At 44.8% G+C, this 22411-nt stretch overlaps 1 protein-coding gene across 1 annotated transcript in view; it reads right to left on the reverse strand.

Moving 5' to 3' along the window:
* Positions 1-11684, reverse strand: part of LOC144102511 (putative sodium-dependent multivitamin transporter) — a 37967-nt gene extending 26283 nt beyond the window's left edge. The window contains exons 1-4 of the mRNA XM_077635768.1: positions 11457-11684; positions 9720-9782; positions 8902-8953; positions 1848-1935 (exon numbers count right to left, since the gene is read on the reverse strand). Of these exons, the coding sequence (XP_077491894.1) occupies positions 1848-1935; positions 8902-8953; positions 9720-9782; positions 11457-11684 (431 nt within the window). The remainder of the gene's footprint in view (positions 1-1847; positions 1936-8901; positions 8954-9719; positions 9783-11456) is intronic.
* Between the last annotated feature and the right edge of the window lie 10727 nt (positions 11685-22411).

Raw genomic sequence — 22411 nt, forward strand, 5'->3', positions numbered from 1 at the left:
GACCTCAGTGTGCGGAGTAACTCTTTGTACCGTGCCCATGACACATGGGTCACCGGTTACCAATAGGTAAAGCGTGATATTTCAAAGCTGCCCTTGCATTTGACCTTTTAAGCCGTCAGTTGTATAGTTTACGTCAACTTCATTTGTAAGTGACTAGCAATTTCGCTACAGAGCGGTCAGTTTTGTGCCCGGCTGTGATGAGTGCGGTGCGCAAGTTTTCTTCAGTGCTCTAGGTAGAACACTCCTTCCCATAATTCACAAGAACTTCCTGTGCACCTGATGCGGATTGAAAAGCTGCTGATTTCAATTCGACGCCGACAGAATGAATGACCAGGTTTGTTATTAATGTTGTCGGCAAGTTCCTCCTCCTGCATGCAAGTTCCTCCTCGAGCATTCACAGCATGCACAGAAAGTAATTTTTCATTAATTAGTATTTTATTTTTTCTTCGTTGCTTTGCTGGGCTTCGAGTAAAGGTGGCGCAATTTTGCACAACAGGAAAGCACAAGTTGTGATCAACTGTTCCTTCGGAAGGAAAAGGGCTTGATTTCATCTGCGGCAAAAGGATTTTGTAGCCATTTGCTTCTTTCGCAACAAACTGAAATCAACGAAACAATCATATCCTTCAGCGACCCCGAGTTTCCCGTTACGTAGTGCTGTGAAGTTGTTTTCCAGTGGTTGCGTCATTGTATCCTTCAATGTGCGGAGCCAGTTCGATGTTGAGTGCCGCACATTCGTCCTCGTCATGGTGCTCCGGCAAAGTTTTTCTTCCGTTTCTTATTTTAGGTTCGCCAAGCTGTTTCAGGAGCACAAAGAGAAGATGTATGCTGATGAGGTAGACGGTAATTACCACAAATAAGCTTATGGCTAAATGGCATTTTTCTGGGCCACTTGGTATGAATCCATGATTTGGGCCAGCAGTGTGTTCCGTGTTCCACGTGTCTCTCTTCGTTTGTGTCCCAAAGTTCATGCTGGCCCAAATCATGGAAGCTTATGGCGCAGCGGCGCGATGGTTATAAATAACGAACTAGGAAATCGCGTCGTCGCAGTATATGAAAACTTTCGGTGTCTGAAATTCATGCATTTATTTTTTTGGCATTTAAAGCTTTTAAAAGGCTCATGTTTAAATAAAGTATTCCCTTTGCGGTTAGGACGCTGTAATGTATCGATGCAGGTCAACTTCAGCTTGTTTTCAGCTTCATGGAACAGAGTATACCCAGAAGTTTGATAAAAAAAATCAAGATTTAGTTTTTGCGCCATTTGAAATTCCCGCTTCTTTCAAGCTAAAATTTCTTCTGACTTGCGCGCGAACACTGCGTCCCGCTGCTTTGGTGGCTAGACAACGGCTATAGCGGCGCCACTTTTTTGATGACCAGATGTCTGCCTTAGTGCCGGTCGCCGACGGACACGTACGAACCAGTGAAACCATGACACGTTCTCCGCGGAACACGTGGTAAAAATTCAAACGCAAAAAGCTGCTCTGAAATATTGTGACAAAGTAGAAGAAGACGGACTGTGCAGTGGCGCGGGTAGGAGTGCCCACGCGAGGCCTTCGGCCATCAAAATTTATTCTTCAGCCATCTGTCATCTCACCTCACTCATCATCTTGCCTTGATGTAACATTTGTTGGAGGTGCTGGGTCCCCTTCATCGTCATCTTGGTCCCGGAGCTTCGGCGTCCTGCACCTGCCGTGGTCATCGGCCGTGTGTACCTGGTCCGCTCCGCCCGGCTGTGTCCCAGCCCGCCAGACCAGAACCGACTTCGCCGCTCACCCCAGCCCCGTCCACCACCCGGACCGCAAAACGCGACGAACTGACGATGTTGCCGCGACCAGAATGGCCCGACCGACCTGAGACTCTGCCCACACTTTAGGACACCGCCCTCCTGCCCCTGCCGTTCGGTGCTTCCAAGGACCTCGGCCGTGGGCTCCTGGCAACCTGCGGGCCAGCCCGCAGGTTGCCAGGACTTATTCATGGACCAAGACTCATTCGTCGATCATTTCATCGTGGTGGCGAGCCCTTCACCTCGTTCTTCTGCATTCAACCATTTTTGAAGCCCATCGTCATCTACAGCATTTCATCTTCACTGCCGCTCTTCTCGTTCGCGATTGGGACGATCCCTCGGCGGCCCCGGGTAGTGTGACGAAGAAGACGAGCTGTGCAGTGGCGCGGGCAGGAGTTCTCGCACCAACCCGCACGCCATTAAAATCTTTCTTTAGACATCTGTCATCTCATGTCATTCATCGGCTTGCCGTTGCGTAACAGTATGGTGGCCGTACCTTTACATAATAAAAACGAAACAGCTCCACGGCATCGCTTTTTTCAACCTGGTGGGCCGATACCTTATCTATTTTGCAGTGTAGCAGCAGTGCTGAAAAAGCACAGCTGTGGCAAAAAAGAGATGTTCATATAGCAAGATGATACAGGAACCTGGATTCACCTGGAGCGCTTTTTGAAGGAACTTATAGCGCTTCCACAGGTTCAAAAACACGAGGCTAGTGAGGTGGGTGTTTCTACGGGCACTCCGAATACCAGCTATATAAAATGCAGCTATGATTATTTCGAAAAATCGTTCAACATCAGTCATTTTCTATCATGTACATTGTACAGGCTCCTTTATAATTCTCTTATTATCTAAGAACGAAATGTTCTATAAGTTTTACAGATAACAAGCCGCACCTTCTGTTGTGCGTTTTATCCCATTGCCTAATGTCACACCTGCAATGCTTTACATTTCCGATATTTTTCCGTTTTCTCACTTCTGATACCATGCGAGCACCGAGATCGTACGCTCAGGAGAAATATGTGATGTAAGTGGCCTTCGATAGCAAGGAAATATTCACGTATACACCTTGACCCCAGAATTTGGCATTAAGATGAATGTTGCTGCCTTTTCACTTAAAAGTCTCCCATGCATGGCATGTTTTGAAAGTTGCTTTCGCAGTACTGCGGTGGTGCAAAGTACAAAGAGAAAGAAAACAAGGCTGCTTCGAGTATCCGCATTTACTCTTAACGAGAAATGCAGCACAAGGTACTTTTTGCATCGCACGCGAACCGGTTACTTGCCGCAAGTTCCGGCGTCACGATGATCGGCCCGTCACTTCTGCAGAATTAAAACTTTCATATACGAAGCGGATACTCCATCGTTTGTAGCGGAGAGGCACAGACTGCGCTGGAGCACGGCGCGTTGTGTCAACCGCATTCGCACGCTGCATCATCATCATCATCATCAACATCATCATCATCATCACCAGCCTGACTACACCTACTGAAGGGCAAAGGCCTCTCTCTCCATTTAACTTTTTCTCTCGCCAGCCGCGGCCATCTTATCCCCGCAAAATAAGGCCACCTAACCTTCTTCCTCCCCTTGCTGCGCGTACCTTCTCTTGGAATCCACTCCGCTACCCTTAAGGAGCAGGGCATTTCTTCTTCTTCATTTCGACTAGGATTTCATTAATACGCGTTTGTTCACCCCCCCCCCACCCCCACTCTGCCCACTTCCGGTCTTTTATCGTTGCACCTGTCATTTTTCTCTCCATAGCTCTGCGTTTTCCTTAACTTGAGCTGAAGCCCTTTCGTTAGCCTCCACGCTTCTGCCCTTAGGTGAGTACCGGTAAGATACAGCTGTGGTATACTTTTTCTATGATCGCACGTTGCGATCATAGGCATTCCTGTCATAGCGGTTCCTGTTTGGTCATCTCTGAACTTTTGCGTGGTGCGACCAAAATTCTAGGAATGGAGCACTGGCTACAAGATAATGGGCAGAGCGAGTTCCTAATATCAAGGTCATCCTCGCCAGCCTTCTTAACGTTGAGCTTACAAATATACTCAATGGGGCCGGCGTTAGGGAACCAGGCAACTTCGAAATATAGAAAAATTCGCTACATGGGGTACATTATCCCAGAGTTCATTGTATTTCCCTGGGTAATGAGATTTGTGAGAAAATGTGGTTTCTTCTCGGTCTGCCTGGAAAACTTACACAGGAATCAGTAAGGCATGCCGGTTACAAAATGGAAAAATTCTCAGATGCAATCCTAAATGCCTCAAAAATGCGCAGAGCGCGATTCCATACACCCAGGACCATTCCCTAAGAACAAAGCTGCATGCTTTATGTTGCAATGAAACCTTTCCAAAGGTACAAAAGTCTGTCTCGCTGCATAGCAAAAACCACTTTGCCATGGACGCGCGGTACTTACTGGAGGTACAAGTTCGGTGCAACGCTGAAGACCAGTTTTGAGCGTTATGCCGCGCTTGAATTTCACGACCAGAAACTTCGCACAGCCGCGTCTAACCTTTCCTTCACAATTCCCGTCATGCAGTGGCTTGGAATAGGTGCGCATAGCCCCTTATCGCGACAGCAACACACAGCATCAAGTGGCAGGAAAGGTGCACGGCATTATTTTGACTAATGTCTCTAGCGCTGAACCTGATTCTCGCCCCAGAGCCGATCGGGCCGCCATAGAGGAGATTTGTCTTTTTTTTTGCAGAGATACGATTTTTCATAGTTCGTGGAAATACCTTCCAAAAACTGGAACGGCTCCGAAACGAATAAACAATTTCATGATACATTTTGAAATGAAAATTCATAACCTAGACTTTCTGTGAGACGCTCTATAGTTTTCCAGGAGAAATTGCGGCCTCTATGCAATGCACGAAAACCTGTTTACGTTGAGTAAACACTTCTGAGCATGAATATTTTTATTTGCTCTTTGCGCAGACGAACAACACGGTTTAAGTTGCATCTCTAGTTAAAATGAGGTGGGACAATCCTATAAACAATTACCTCTCAGACGCAAGCTGTGCGTTAAAGTTGACCATTCGATAAAGTGAGTTTATTTCAATTATTTTTATCAGTGCCTTCTAGTCCAAACTATGGTCCCATCTTATGTTGTGTTGTGCTTTAGGCGTTTTACGTTTCGCGTCATCTGCAGAGAACTGAGTGACACCGCCGCACCGCACCATACACTTGTAGCACCAGTAAACACCTAAGCGACAAACAGCACAAGATAATCTGAAGGCAGCAAGGAATACGCGAATGGAGGATTCTCGTATTGTATTGAAGTGAAAGCATAATTTATAACCTTTGCCACAAAAAGTAAATTCGCTGGCAGTCTTGAAACGTAATTCCTGGCGGTACAGTTGTAAAAATCGTTATTTTTACAATGACTGGAAGAAATGACGATGATCTTCATTTTACTGGCTTGAGGGAAGCTTGTTCAAAGAGCAGCATGATGTGTTTTTGGTCTGCGTGTAGTGGGGTCACATGCTCATTTTTTCAAGTTTTTAACCCTGGGGACGTTTCATTAACTTACTCTTTCTCTCACACCAATAGAAAGCAGACGCCCACACAACAGCACAAACGATCCAACCCCGCACATCCTGGCCAAGCCACTGCTGTGGCTAAAGGTAGAGAAATAGTTTTAGGATGACAAAGTCTAAGGGCATCGACATCAGGCATACTTGTGGCAGCTTCGCTGTCCAAGAGCTAATTAAAGAAGGTCCGGGGAAAGATTCATGCCAAGGGGCGACAAAGAGGGAGAGAGCAGGGACGATTGTCTGCGACACGAACTGATTTCCATTATCATCTGCTTTCGTCTATTCATTCCCATTCAACCCGGAATATTTTCCACTGTCGTTTTAACCTTCCACTTAACAACGAGTATGGTAAAGTAACTACTGTCTACGTCACTGCTATAATTCGGAATCAAGTTCCTGAAATCACCATCTAAATGAAAAAATTTCTGCCGAAACAATCAACATTCGATGCCGTATAACGCACTGCTTTGCTTGCTTGCAGATCACTATTTGTTTCTGTAACTATTTGGTTTCCAGCATAATTCGCCTATCTGCATTTAGCTACTGCATAACTTTGTTGTACATGAACTTGATGTATAGTACTGGGTTGTCTCGCTATAAGGAGGAGGAGAGAGAAGAGGAAAGGCAGGGAGGTTAACCGGAAGAATAATCGGTTCGCTACCCTACACGGGGGGGAAAGAGGTGAGGGGTCTCGCTTAATGCTTTTGCGTTTCCTGTATGGGCCTAACTTTAGCCGAGAAGGCCTAGAGCCCAGATTATTCGCATGCATCTTTTTTTACTATTCACGTGAATAAAATTGGCTTGACTTGATTCTTGTGCGAAGTTATATAAGTTAAGTCAAGGGGCGCCTGCACTGTAGAACTTTGAGGAAAGCCCGTCGCTTTTGCAAGCGCATTGAGAGCGTGGTTGCGGCCGTAATGTAGAGCACTCAGATAGAGCCTGCTTTTCCCCAGGGGCCAGAGTAGTGCCTATGTTATCCTGTTCACGTGCATACTGAATGCGAACGGTCAACGCACGGTATTTTTCTTCTGCCGACTGGCGCACATTCCAGTCTAGATAGTGTGCGCGCCGTCGGCAAACTTGCCAGTCCTACAACCTCATAGAGCCGACGCTTAGCCTTAGCTTGCCGAAAATATCACCACCACTCCGCCAGCTGTGCTCATGTGCGGAGTGACGTCATAGCCCGCAGCTGGTGTGCGCGCCGCGTGCCTCGCCGCTGCGCTGAAGGCGGAGCAGACGCTGCCCTCCTCGTCCGTGGGCGCATGCGCGAAGTGACGTCACACCACGCAGCTACATCACGATAGCATTTCGAGCCTTCAAGCGACTGATAAGGCTGCAGCGTCAGCTTACCGCCACGCTGTAGCGCACAGACATCAAAGGTCACACAAGAATGAAGAATTGTCTTTAATAGAAGAGAAAGTAATTGCCGGGCCGGTTTTGAGACGCTAAACACAGCACAAGCTTTGGCAGCTTTTGAAAATTCAGGCTCATGCCGGATCCTCACAAGTTCAGCAGCTGTCGCCGTGTGGTCTTAAGTTGCATCATAGTTTCCTGCTATACTGCCTAATTTGGCAGTCGTGCTAATTATATATTACAATCAGTTTTGCTAAATATAATATTACGACGTGGAGCAAGATTTATGTTTGCATATTTCAGAATTTATCAGTAAGCCTATCTATCACTAAACAAGTAAAGTCGAGGATACGAACAAAAGGAGGAGAAAAAGAAGCGTTAGTCAGACCGAATGCGTCCACATCAAAGGTTAATATTATCATTTTGCTTTAGCATATATAGTTGTCCTTTCCTTCACCACAATCAATATAAAACAAAACGAATCGTGAGTACATTCCTGTCAGCAAACTACAGTCTAATCCCAATGTGATGGCGACAACGATTTCGAAGACGGCGACCCAGAAGGACAGTCGGTAGAGTGGGAAGACGCACGGGCTGAGAAATAAAAAAATATACAGCACATACACGTGCCCTTTGCCTTAATATGTACCTGGAAGGAACCAACACTGCTGCAGGAAAACTATACGGTTACGATGCCTTGGCAGAGTTTAAATGTTACGTTTTCGGTCGTGCCTAGGTTACGAGATGGTTTATATTTACAAACTTCGGGCTGCACTATTAAGCGGCTATTAAGCGGCTAGTTGCTGAAAAAAAAGCATACATGTGCCAGTGATACTTTCAGTCCAAATCTTCCAGATGCAGGGGCACGAAGGTTCACATAAGACCAGTAGTTCCGTTAACTGACTAGTGTATTGCAGCGATAGCTACACTGCGCCAGCCACTTCACGAGGTCAGCGTGGCTGCGTACTGAGCCGTGGCACCACCACTCCGCCAGTTGTACGCATGCGCGGAGTGACGTCATAGCCCGCAGCTGGTGTGCGCGCCGCTTACCCTCGCTGCTGCACCGACGGCGGAGCAGACGCCGCCCGCCTCGTCAGTTGTGCGCATGCGCAGAGGGACGTCAGACCACGCAGCTGGTGTGCGACATCAGCGAGTTCCTGCGTGATGGCATGCCGGATCTCAGCGCTGAGGGCGGACGGTGACTGGTGTTGGCGAGATAGGAGCGAGAGCGGCCGGAAGACCTCGTCCCGCACGAAGCCTTTGAATTCTCCGCAAGTGTGCTCTTTAGAACGGCCCAAGTGGAAATGTCGGCCTCGTGGTTGGGAACCAGAGGTCCACGACATCGCTGAGGTAGAAGATGACATTGGTAAGGTTGACGCGGTCGTCCCAGTTGTTATGACGGTTCACCCGTTCGTACGATTCCAGCCAATCTTTCACATCCTGGTCGCTGTGGCCGCTGAAAACAGCGGGGTCCCGCTGCCGGATGGCACCGGAGCAGGTGACTGGCTGCGACGGGGCGGCGGGTTTTTGACTGGCCTTGGTCTTTGACATCGGGATGGTGCGGCTGCGAAGGTCCACGGTGATGGGGAAAAGGGAACGGAGCAACCTCCACCAAATGTAGAGCGGTTTTTGGCACGTTGGAAGCGCCGGCGACGAAGACCTTAGCGCACGTAACCTACGAGCCAGCGAGGCGAGAGACTGGGACACAAGCGGCAGCGTTCCCTAACGAGAAACCGACGGGATTCTTCTCCCTTTTCTTCTTTACCTCAGTATACGAGGGCGCAAGCACTTTGTCGTCGTTAGCGTCGGTGCTGGATCATCTTCTTCGGCCAGTGTATGGTTGACAGGGCCCTTGTCAGCCAGTGAGCGTCTGCCTTCAGCCCTGCTATCCGAGACCAATTGTGTCTGAAAGAATGTTGCAGATAAAATAAATGTATTCAAACTACGTGAAACAACGAGGACAGGGGAAGTATCGCACACCCACAAAGTGTTACTGCATAGGATGAAGAAAGCGATTATCTCACAAGCAAAACTTAGCATGGGAGAGTATAGAATCGGCAGGGGGAGTGAACTAAGGCAGTTTGCGATGAGAGGGCAGAAGCATGCAGTTGGCGCTGTACAGGCTTAACTGAAAATAACTTCTGATATTGTATTGCACTGGAAGCAGGTGGGCTGACATTCTTTACCACCATCAATACTAACAGAAAGAAATTGATGGCAGTGAGTGATACCTACTTGCTGAGATTCCAACGGCTGCGCTGTAGACGCCCCTGGCACGTAGTGTTTGCTCGCATTCGAAAGCATTCCGAATAATATAGGTGTGTTCTGGATGCATGCCCAACGTTGGTCATTTCACAAGAAGCATTTATTTTATTTATTTCACTTTGATATGAAAACCCCGCTGCAGATTAAAAATTCGGAAAATAAAACAGCCTACCTAGGTGGCTTAGTGCCCATGGCGTGTTTGGTTGCAAAACTGAAGGTTGCTGAATGAAATCTCGTCCTTGTCAGTATCATATCGATGGACGAGAAATCCAAACACGATAGGGCGTAGTGCAATTTAGGAGCCCCATAAAGACCTCGTGCAGTCAAAATTATTCCGAAGGCCTCGGATGCGGTGGCTGTCATGTAAGTTAAACACGTTAAGTGCTCTGTTCCATTTATAATAATGATAAATCTTGTCTCAAAATACCCTTAAGAAAAATATATCTGCCTTTCTTACTGTGCGGCCTGTAATTTGCTCAGTAAAAAACGAAACTCCTGGGAGTTGTTATTGGCGGAAAGACCTCATTACCGGGCTTCCACAACTTTATTTCGCGTAGCAGCCCTAAAGCTGATTCTTTTTCTGTCTACTTGCAGAGAGCGTTATTAATTTTAGTTTATTTCGCTGACTCTACCTGACACAGAATAGCGGTTGTGGCAAAATATCAGCCCGTAGTAACAGTCCTCAAAATAAAATTTCCGGCACTTAGTGAAAGAATCCTAAACTAATTTGATGTACAGAACTACAAAACTTGCGTTCCATACAGAAAAACTTTCCGTTCCTCACCCACGCTGATGAAGTAGACGACGCAAGAAGTGATGCCGACCTTGTCGTCGAAGCGCAAGCGCAGGAACTCCATGACATGACAAAAAAAAAAACGCCAGTGAACTGAAGCAAGGGGGCATTCCGATACACTCGCTTAAGGCGTGAACGCCAAGGGTTCCTCTAAAATTGTCTTTCCATTTATCTGAAAACGTTTGCATTCCATTCGAAAGCGTGGAGCAATGAAAAGGTTTTGCTTGCAATTAGCGCACCAGTTCAATACTCCCTTTCAAATCGTTCACCTACCATTGCGGCGGTTAAGGCAACAATCCTTGTAGGAAGGCTTCTACATAATTGTGCACCTTTTCTGGAGTGAACTGCACATACTAAAAAACAAAGTTCACGACCACAGGTGCACATGTCTAGTGAAGAATTAATACGCACATGTCCGCGCACATGCCATTCTGTAGCCTAAGGTCAAAACAGGGCCCTCTGAAGCAAGCAAGCTGCAACGCACCTTGTCAACGTAGACGCCTTGCTCTCAGATACTTCGAGGACGCAGTGACACCTCCTCTATTTCAGTTCACATTCGTACTTGCCAGTGTTACCTGGCGCGCTCTCAGAGAATTCTGGAGGGGAATACTGTCTTTCGAAAAGGCGAGATCGATTCTCACGGAGAACATATTATGAAACTTCCAAACTTTATTGTTTTAGACCACGTGATGCATTGATCATTTCAGGTTAGTACGTTTGCGGCCAAAAGCACGTTTTATTATTATTATCGTATTAAACTATCGCACAGTCTTGAGCAGACAAGGGAAGAAAATAGTGGGGCTCGTTATTACATACCTGAAGGAAGCAAACAGTTACTGAAACCAAGGAGCCTAGAATGTGTCCTTTTTTCAATTTCTTGCAGTGATCAGTGGTAGATTGACATCACAAATATTTTATCAGTTAAAGATAATTGATTACCAAAGAAGAAAAACAACTATACGCTGCCGGTTGGATCCGACCCCACATCTGAATTTGGCGTCCGGTGCTCTACCTACTGAGCAGCGGCGCGACGGCTGTCCAATCTTCTGCTTTCGGGGGTATTTATGTGCAGTGTAACTGAACCTTGAGAGTGTTCACCAGGGCCACCTTTGTCCATAGTGGTGGACGTAGCACGTCCTATATGAGCGCGAGTGCCACATCAAACGGGATCTAACGGTGAGGGCAAAAGGTGTACGAGAACCCTCTCTTGAAGCCTCTCTTGAGAATTCTTTAGCTTCTTTAAAATCTTTGTAGATGAACGTGGTTGATTCAATGAATTCAGTTTTTAGCGAATAAGCGGGTCCAGTCCTTATACAAAAAGGGCGCCTTTGTCGTCGCGCCGTTAGCATTCTCGGGTAGGTGTAATAGCAGAGAAGAGTCATCCTCTTACCTCACCACACTTACCCACCGTCTGCAACTCTCTTTTGACACCAACCTTACAAACATTTCATTGGGCAGTCTATAGCTGCCCATAGACGGTTGTCTATTGCGTCTATAGACTTTCTCTAGACTAATCCTATAGACTAGTATATAGCAATACAAATCCTATAGACAGTGTATAGACAGTCTGTATATTTATGGCTATGCAATTTTAGTGGACTTTCGTGCATAGACTATGAATAGAAAAAAAATATCTGTAGGAAGAGAATAGAGTCTATGAGATGTCTATAGACACTCTATAGACCATTTTAGCAAGGTCACAGATGCTCTTATGTAATACCCAAATACTCACCTGGAAGGCAGACGCTGCTCGCAGCTCGTACAGCACAGGCAAAAACACTCTCGAAGTAACGACCGCCGCCAACGGCGTCAAGAGAAGCGTCCAGAGCAAATGAAATCCGTAGGCGTAGATGTGTTCCTGGTAGGCCACCACATTCACCTCATTCTCGGCAGGAGCAAAAACGGAGATGGTGAGGGCTGCCTCAGAAAGGCTGCGGCCACCCAGGAATGTCTCCAGCATGACAACGTCGCTTGCACACCCATCAGCCAACTACACGAGTCGCCAATGACTTACCCTAATGTTTTCAAGCACTCATCATCTGAAGCAAGAAAAATACGCAGTTCCGCAGAAAGCATGATAAAGCTGTGCGAAAAAAAGGTATTGAGTTCTTTCCATACACGTAAGCACTGTAAGCGGGCTTCTTCAGGACCCTTGGTGCATTCACACACGGAAAAGCAAACAGTGTCCTTGGAGTGCGGTGAATTGTGCGCAGTAACGGTCCTTGTCGTGTGACTAGAATGCACGAAGAGGCGTCAGCCTAATGTCGCCACAGACGTTAACGCCAACCCCAAAGAAACCAATTCTTTTGAAATGTCGAAAGTTTCAATTGAGTTTTGCCGGAACCGTCTTCACTCCCCGCGAGTGCAAGTGCGTGCTAGTGCGTTGCGTGTGTCGCCATGAAGCAGTGATGCGTGATCCTGGTCTACGAAACTTACGCTATGTCGATGTACCCTAATACGTAACGAAATAATGGCGCAGATCAAGTGACAGGACAGCAGGAGAGTACAAACACACACAAGCGCCATGTACTCACCTGCTGTCCTGTCACTTGATCTGCGCCATTATTCCGTTCAGCTTGTCTGACCAACTTGCCCATTCCTTTACGCACCCTAGTGCGGGCACGCTGAATGGAAGCACCCAGCACGCTTTCGCGCAAAACAAAACTTTGAACTTAAACTCTTATGACCAAGCTAAACCAAGAAACAAGCGGGATGATTTGAAGATCGCCGAATTTTTTTTAAAACACTGGGCAGACAGACGTCAAGCTGTGATGTGCGAACGTTTTCAAAATATTTGGGGGCAAAAGCATTGTTACACGTGAGATGCCTTTTCTGAGCTTCGAATAATTTTAATCAAGTGGCCCTATGCCCTGAAGAATATTTGTAGGCGTGCAACGTGTCGTAGCTACTACGATAGCAAGGCGGGCGAGTTGGTGATACATATTTGAAAAATTACAGCGCGGAAAACGGGGACTTTAAGAGTAGAAAACACAGGACAAGCGCTGATGTTTTTTTTTTCGCCCTCAGAGCAAGGTAAAAATTTTTTCTCATGCTTAATGCCACAAGACGCTACAGATTTGTTAGGATTGCGAGCCTTATTTTCAACAAATGAACAAATTTTATTCAGCTTATTTGGTGTCGAAAAAAATATATCAACTTCATACTTATGGGCCACATTTTTAAGACCATGAGACAGGCGGTGTACATAGGGAACGACTGCGAACTTTTTCCGCTTCTGTTCATTCTGTGAAGGTAGCAGCAAAGCCGAGGTTTTCAGCTTTTTAACCATTTTATTGCAACCAAAAGTGATGAGCTCATCTGGATAACCTGCATCCCTAAGCCTTTTAGCCTGACCATCGAAGCTTTGCTTAATATAAGCATGGTGACGGGATTATGACAACGCCCATGACAAAGATGAAACAACAATTCCGCTTTTTACTACATTTGAATGATGCGAATTATAATTCAGCAACGGTTTCTCGCCTCGTGGTGAGTACTTCCAACTCATGTGTCCTTCCTCTATAATCAAACACAAATATGAAAACTTTATCCAGTTAATAACCAGAACCTCAGTGGTGAACTGCAAACCACACGCATTGGCTTGTAATACTTTTAACACACCGGACATGTGTCCAAGGAGTTCTATTTTTTCAACAAGAACCAAAAAAATCATCCACGTATCTGAAAATACGTGACGTCTTCTCAACGAAACCTTTCTGAATATCTCGATCCACGAATGACAGAAAAATATCACTAAGAGCAGGCGCTTTTCTAGCAGTATGGATTACGAAGCATCTTCACAAAACCGCAGTTACTACGCGATACATGAATTTAACGATACAGTAATGGGATCACCTTCTCATTCAAATAAGCCTCTTTCTATGTTTTGTTTAAACTCACAGTCTTCGAAACAAAGGAGATGCCGTTGGCGCTTATCTGAACTTACTTCACCATAAGTTTGATGTTCTAGCATTTACAGAAACCTGGTTCACTGATTCCTCTGACGTTGCTCAATTTGAAGACTATTCTCATGTGTCTTTGTTCAGAGACAACAAAAAAGGGGGCGGTGTCTCTCTGTATTTTCGTGATGGCGTATCACACGCCTCCCTAGAGTCGTTTTCCGTTGTTCATTGTGATTTTGAGGTACTTGTTGCCGAATCTTGTGGTGTTATTATAATTCTTGTCTATAGACCCCCGTCTGGTAAAGTTTAACGCTTTTTTTCCTACCTTGACAGTGTACTTCACTCGTTTACAGGACATAGCCAATCTGTTGTCGTGCTGGGTGATTTTAACACAGATATATTGACTGAGAATGCAGTTTCTAAGAGTTTTATTGGTATGATGTCTTCCTACAGCTGTGCAAATGTTATAAACCTGCCAACAAGAATTACCACAAGTACCACAACTGCTCTCGATTTATGTTTCACTGATTTCTTACCAAATGATGTACAGTCGGGTGTGATGGCCTGCGATGTTAGCGACCATCTTCCATTTTTTGTCTTTTTGCCCCATTCGAGGAAAACTTTTTCTAATAGCGCAGCTAACACTTTCTATCGGAAAGTTAATGACGAAACTATAAATTGCTTTCGACGCATGATTTCAGAGGTGGACTGGTCACTCGTTTTTAATGAAGAAGATCCTAGTCGCTGTTACGATGTCTTTGAAAAAAAATTCAAGATGCCTATTATGAAGCCTTTCCTCTAGTCCGCCGCTCTAGGTACAAAAAGTCTAAGAAACCGTGGGTTACGAAAGAGCTGTACAAAAGAATAAGGCAGAAACACAATCTCTTTGCTGATTTTTTGAAGCACAAGGACATCAATATACTAAACTTGCATAAAGCTGTAAGGAATAAGCTCAACACTGATCTAAAAACCGCAAAACAGGAATATTACGCAAAAGCGTTCGCTAATGAACTTGCCCCTAATCAGATATGAAGGTCATACAACAATTTAGTATCAAAACGAACCGAGCCAACTCCAGTAGAGATTGTGGTAGATGGCGTTCCACCCAGAGGTCGTCCCTTATCAGACATGTTTAACGAACACTTCCTGACGGTTGGTGAAAATCAGTCTGCGCAAACAACATGCACTGATCCAATGTCATATCTTAAAGGCATACCCAGGCCTTCGATATTTCTTTCCCCAACAAACAACTACAGCCGAAATCTCTTCGTATATAATACGTCTAAAAAATAACTGCTCCGTTGGAGCTGATAACATCAAAGGTGAGGTAGTGAAAGCCGTATCTGACATTATCGCACCTTTGTTGTCTTATATATGCAACCTTATGCTCAAAGAAGGCAGGTTTCCAGATAAATTAAAGATAGCAAGAGTTTGTGTGGTACATAAGACAGGAAGCTATAATGATCCTAACAATTATCGCCCAATATCCGTTTTACCTGTCTTTTCAAAAATTGCCGAACAAGTCATCAATACCCGCCTTACTTCGTACTTCATTAAGACCGGAGCTATTGCGAAAGAACAATATGGCTCTCAGAAAGGGAAATCTACGGAAAAAGCTTTACTTCACATAAAGGATAAAATAATTAACAATATAGAAAACAGAATTTTTACACTTGGACTATTCTTAGACTTTAGAAAAGCCTTCGACTCGGTCTGTCACAAAATTTTACTGCGCAAATTACAATTCTATGGGATACGAGGTTCCGCACTTAATCTTATTCAGAGCTACTTATCATCCAGAGTACAATTCACAATGATTAACGACATACCTTCAAGCCACGGCCTTATACGCACTGGTGTGCCACAGGGCTCAATACTGGGTCCTATTCTATTCCTAGATCACATAAATGACATTGTTAATATTCTTCCTTCCTCCGAAATAGTTTTATATGCTGACGACACAAATATTTTCTTTCATGACGCGAGTTTACAAGCAATAGAATGTAGAGCTAATCTCTGGTTAGAAAACCTTACATTATGGTTGAGGGCCAACAGGTTAGAACTAAACATCACGAAGACGAAGTATGTAATATTCAGAGCTAAAAATAAAGTCATAGATAATGAGCCAAACATATTATACAATTCGAATGTTTTACAACGAGTACAGTCAATAAAATTCCTTGGAGTTATATTTAATGAACACCTGTTGCGGACAGACCATATTAATCAAGCAAGAAAAAAAATTTCGCGATGAGTGGGCCTTCTGAATAAACTTAGACTTCTATTGCCAGTATGGCTCAAAAAGCAACTTTATTTCAGTTTAATTCATTCACATCTTCACTATTGTTTACTGATATGGGGAGACTCAACACAGACTAATTTAAATGCTTTGTTTTTACTACAGAAAAAGGCCATACGAGCAATTGCTAATCTAGGCTACTTGGATAGCACTAACTTGTGGTGGAACAGCTTGGGGTTACTGACAATTTTTCAATTAAAAACTCTTCGGCTAGCACTTGAAACATATAACAGATTTCATCTTGAAACTAATTTTTGTGCAACACCAGAACTACCGCAAAACCCATATCCCCTTCGACACATGACAATAAGAGCACCAAAATCAAGAACAAATTACGGATTCCAAACGATTAGATATCAGATGACTACCTTTTTGAATGAAAACAGAAATTTTCATGACCTCCTCCATCAATGCAGAACTCAAAAAATATACAAGAGAAAAGTGATTGCACTGTTGACTTCATGACTAACCGGTACATCCTGTGACATATTATAAATTGATAACAGTCAACATGATTGTATATATATATTTTTTTCCTTTTTATAATTCCCTGTAACCCAACAGCACGCATCTTAACAACTTCGAAGATACCTTAACATTGTTGTACAGTTTTTCCTTTGTTTTTCTTTTAACATGCCAGCAAGTGTAATGGCGACCGCTACATTTATTGTATTTGTTTATTTTGTGTGTGTATGTGCCGAGTGCAGTTTGCTTACCCCCAGGGAGGAAGGCCCTCGTCAGGCACCACGCCTTTTGGCCTCCTTCCTGAAGTGTATGAAACACACTTCAAATAAATAAAATACTTTTCAAACTTTTCAAACTCTACAACTTATACACACGCCCGCTTTTTGGGTATAGAGCGCACCTTCCCATTCAATGAAGGTAGACTTGACATAAAAAAAAACAAGAGCTCAAGGAACCCAGCTACCGAAATGCCACATCCTTCCACAAATTGTTCTTCATCATTGTCCGAAGTAATGTAATTAAAAACAGCCGTCATCAGTTCCTTGTGCGGAAGAGAGTAGAACAGATCTACCACATCAATGCTAAAAGCTGTACACAAACCTGGGTTTTGCTGCTGTAAAAATTTAACGACACACTCAGAGTTACGAATCAGGAAAGGATCGTTAACAGATAATGCTGCCAAATGCTTTTGTAAAAAGCCGGAAACTTTATGTTGCCAGGTGTTCTTCTCTGTCACAATGGCCCAGAACGGTATTGCCGTTTTATGTGTCTTAGCAGAGAAGAAAATTTTAAAACAGTTGCTTTTTGTCTTATTCACACTGCCTTTCAGACGTTCCTGATTCAAATTATCAACCAATTGCATAGCCATGCCTTTTACCTTATTTGTGTTTGCCGAGACCGGACGAAAGTTCTTCTGAATGGCTAACATCGCCTTATCCGAAAACAACGTTTCCGGTAAGACGACAAAACAACCCTCTTTGTCAGCAGTTACCAATCGCAAATTATTCGAAACAAGGAAGTTAATCAGTGACCCAAATCCCTTCCCACGTTTAGCCGCCGTAGAAGTCCTGGCTAAAACAGCTGTGCACTCCTCAACGCACTTGGGACGATGCTCATCCGGTACAAGGCGAGAAATCGAACGCGGCAGGGTCAACTTTTCTTCCTTACGTAGGTGCGGCTAAACGCAGAACTTCGGGCCCATCCGAAGAAGGTTCTCATGCGATTTTGGTAATGGCGTATCACCAAGTATAATCACTTGTCCTGTGTTTTCTACCCTTAATGTCCCCGTTTTCCGCGCGGCAATTTTTCAAATAAGTAGCTACTATTTGTTGCCGATTCTCAGAATGCTTCCCGGCCGGAGACAAGCGGAATATTTCTATTGATTTCATGCAGTTCTACCACAGACTGCCAAGAAACTATAATAGTGTAACTGCCGTGTCCCCGCGTGTTCTTTTTGTTTAACCTTTCTTTGTCAACGATCAGTAATGTTTGTTGAGTGCATTTGTTGCACTCAAATTATGGAGGCGTGCGCTTTGTCACCGCATATAAAAGCGTTCATTGCTTTGCACAGAACGATCTGAGTATGTTTGGCTACCGCCTTCGTTAGCCTTTTTTTTCATTCAATGGATACTTCGGATCCTGATGGTGATGATGAAAACATTTTAATTTTTGCTAGTATTGGTGGTTGGTTCCTTATTACGGGAGACCACTGGACCTTGCAGCCGCTGTTGCCCTTTCGGTCAGCTCCTGCTGAACGGGTGTGAGCTGGATAGAATTTTGTCCCAAAGCTCAATCGCCGGCTCTTTTATCCCTCCTATTTCTGTGTTGTTTCGCCAGGCCTATATAATGTGGTATATGTCGTCTATATACCACAGTATGCGCATTGTGCTTTATAGCCTTCTGGGTACACTGCGTAAAGTCTTTTCGTGCTTGAGTATGTGTTCGTTTTTATTCTCCTCAGAGTCAATTCGTGTCCCTTGTGGAGTTCTACATCCCGTGGCGCGTATTCCCGTCTGTCTAGCCTATGGATCTGATATTGATGTTTGCGACAGTCAGCTCAAGGATTTTGGCCCGTGCGACTTCATAAAATCTGTTTCCGTTAACCCCACCTTGACGATGTTGCCGTTTCTCCGTTTTCTGATTATTAGGAGTTCTGATTTATTCGGGCGCATATTACGCTCCCTCGGTCGGTGTTGCATTTCTCATTTTTGCCGCGTTCATCTGTATTCGGATCAACGTGCATTGCCTGTGTGATTTCAAGAAAGAGAATGAGTCATTTTATTTTGAGTTTTTTAGCAAAATTCGAAGCTTTCACTGAAGTTCTATGGTCAACGACACGGTTGCTATTCGCCTGTGCGGCGGCTGAGCGCACATCGATTTAAAGAATGGAGAAATTTTATGTCTGTTTACGCGCCTTTTGATGAAGATTTTAATACGCGGTCTTTTTGAACTCAATCATTCAGTTTGCGATATTTGGGGGAGTTCAAACCTTGCAGCCAAATAATAAAATCTGGCTGTGTCGAAAGGGTCCATAACGTGATACGCGCTGACTGCTAGACAATTTACTTCAAGAGAGCATTCAAGGGTGTGAACATGAGGGGATCGTAACACAGGGAAAGCATGAAGCGCGTCAAACCGACTCAGGCTGTTAGGGACGTCGTAGTGGAGGGCTCCGGATAATTTCAACCACCTGGGGCTCTTTAACTTGACCTGATTTCGCAAGCACACGGGCCTCGTGGCCGTGCGACCACCACGGCCACTCCGAAACCAGCGTTTTTCCGGTCAGCAACCGAACACCAGAACCACTGAGTCACCGCGGCGGCTGTGTGTTCGAAGGCATGTGGCAGTTTTGTAAATATGAATGCTTATGACTTAGTCTGTGACAATTTATTCCTTCATAGGCATCTCTTAGTGAAAAACTCATGTAAGATTTTATCGTTGCAGTATTACAAGATTTAATCTAATTATCAGTATTTCTCCGCTGAGCTTATCGCAAGTGCACCAGTGCCAAATAGTTGAAAGGGTGCAGGAACAAATTTTTTTGGCGTCTGTTTTTCTACCTTCAAAGAGGCCTATGGGTCTAGTCATCATGAAAAATGGCTTTAAAAGACAGTGCGTGCGTGAAAAGTTAATTACGCACAATGTTGTACATCCAGTTGCTGTTCCTGTCGACGCCAGCGAAGTGCAGGATGATGTCACGGTCTAACGGCTAACCAGTAGGCTACTACATTCCTAATGACGTCGGCATCACCGCCAAGCACTGGTTGTTTACAGGTGGGTTCGGTGACTTCACAATATTTGGGGCAGGTGCATCTTGACTGCACTGAATGCGGGTGGAAATGCTCAGCGGCTCCTTGGACACCATTGAGAATCCTAATATATTAAACTCAACGCCCCCCACAAAAACTTGCTAGAACGTGCCTTACGCCAATAGAACAAGTCATATGATTTGTTTGTGCTTCATATCTTTTCTACGTGCCCGTTTAGTGGATGTACGAGTGTACATCTAACATCCATGTGCAGCTTGTATGCGTAGCGATTTTGCCGTTTGGCGAAGTGAGCACCTGTGTTGTTGTGTAGGCACTATAGTTTCGGGCCAGAAGATGCATGGTTTCAATGCTAGGTTGGACAATAGTATCTTTTCTGCAGCACTGTCACCCATGAGATATATTGGCGGTGGTTTAGCTCTGGTTAGACCTGGAGGGACGCGATAGCTAAAGCTGGCCGAGTGGAAATTAGTCACGTGACCAACCACGTGACAAACAACGTGATCAGCCACGGAGCCGCGCCGCCGGCAGCTGCTCCGCACCACGTGACCAACCACGTCACAGCGTGGTGGCGCAGCCTGGGCTGAGTCGTTTAAGCTGAGTCATAGCTGAGTTATAGCTGAGCCATAGCTGAGTCATTTAAGAAAGACGATGGAGTAACCACCCCAAATGAGGGCGCAACACAGGACAACACAATAGAAAACAGCGTGGAACTGACGAATCTCAACTGGAAAAAGGCGGAAGAAAATATTCCTAGATGTACGTCCGCAGGGATCGACGAAATTCCAATCGAGCTAATTAATGAACTTGGTCCAAGAGGCAAGGAAACGCTGATATGAATATTGGAGGCACTCATAAAAAATCAGCAAATTCCGCACAGCTGGAAACAGTGTACAATGAATTTAATTTATAATGGGAAAGGCAATAAGACGAACATAAAATCCTTCCGACCGATTACGATAACATCACTTACATACAGGCTGGCGATGCAGGCGGTGAAAATAAAACTGCAGTCATGGTTAAAAAGTAATAGAATACTCGGAGAATTACAGAACGGGTTCAGAAGTGGCAGGACCTTAGATGATTGCCTGTTCGTGCTTACCCAGATCATAGATATAGCTAAGGCGGAAAACAGACCTCTGTATTTAGCCTTCCTGGACATAAGCGGTGGATACGAACACGTGAACAGAAAAATCCTGTGGAACATATTAAAAGGTGAAGGTGTCGGTCATGAGGTAATTAATTTTCTACCAGAAATATATTGAGAAAATAAAGTTGAAATTACATGGGAGGGAATTAAGAGTACAACAGCTGTCCACGTACACAAAGGATTAAGGCAAGGTTGTCCTCTATCAACTCTGCTATTCATGCTTTATATGATAAGTATGGAAAGAAGGCTACAAGGAAGCAATCTAGGTTATGATCTGTCGTACACATTAGGCGGAAAGGTTGCTGAGCAACGACTACCGGGTTTAATGTATGTGGACGATATTGTACTGTTAGCTGATAGCCAGGAAGATTTGCAAACTTTTGTGAATTGCTGTGGAGACGAAAGAGACAGTCTAGGTTTCTGTTTTAGCGCAACTAAGTCAGGTGTGATGGTTTTCAACTGTACAACTGATCAGGAGCTTACAATACAAGGCCATGAAATTCCCCGAGCGGCCGAATACAAATATCTCCGGGTATGGGTAAACAAAGGGCATGTGTACACAGAAAAGCACGAACAGTCTCTCATAGCAAAAGGGCGAAGAGATGCCGGGATAATGAAAAATGGATATTGTGGGGGTACAACAGGTATGAGTTCCTCAGAGGTATTTGGAAAGGAATAATGGTGCCGGGGCTAACTTTCGGGAATGCGGTTCTATGCTTAAGGGCTGAAGATCAGTCGCGATTTGAAGTAAATCAGAGAACTGTTGGAAGATTAGTACTAGGTGCCGACGGGAAAACCACAAACGAGGCAGTACATGGGGATATGGGCTGGACAACGTTTGAAGCACGGGAAGCTCAGAGTAAAGTACTATACGAAGAACGCCTGAGGAAATTGGACGATAAAAGGTAGCAGCTAAGATATTTAAATACCTGCACAGAAAGGGCGTTGACACAGAGTGGCGGAAACGAACTAGAAAGCTGGCCAATAAATTTGCCAGAGACGAGGAAAGAGAATGAGCATTAAACGACAGGTTAAAAACGTCGAAGGTAAAAATTGTATAGAATCACTGAAAAAGAAGCATAGTGTAGAATTATATCGATGCTGGAAAAGGTAGATTAGGAATGAAACGTTTTATGATAACTCAAGAGGCAGTGCCCTCCTCTTTGAAGCTAGTTCAGGGTGTCTTAGAACGCGCAGCTACAAAAAGAAATTTAACGAAGGAGATGACACGTGTGCTGTGTGTGGTAAATCGGTAGAAACAAGAGAACACCTCGTTCTAAAATGTGATGGTACCCATCTGTCACAAAATTTGGCGCATTTCTGAAAAAAAAACCCGGCGCTGTGTCACAAAATTCGGCGCATTTTCGAAAAAAAAACCGGCGCTGCGCCTAAGCAATCGCGCCGGCTCGCTGTAAAGTAAAACAAAAAACAGCGGGAAAGAATCCCCGGAGAGCGCGTAAACCGTGCGTGGGCTTTCCACTCAGCTCACCGGCGGAGCGCCAAAGTAAACATAGACAAGCGCGGCGTCGATTTTTCTGGAATGTCGGAGAAGTTTTTGCTCGTTGTCGACGGAAAGGGGGTACCCTTGGCTGCGCCAAAGTGATG

This window comes from Amblyomma americanum, chromosome 8, assembly GCF_052857255.1.
Source record: "Amblyomma americanum isolate KBUSLIRL-KWMA chromosome 8, ASM5285725v1, whole genome shotgun sequence".
In the NCBI taxonomy this organism is placed as follows: domain Eukaryota; kingdom Metazoa; phylum Arthropoda; class Arachnida; order Ixodida; family Ixodidae; genus Amblyomma; species Amblyomma americanum.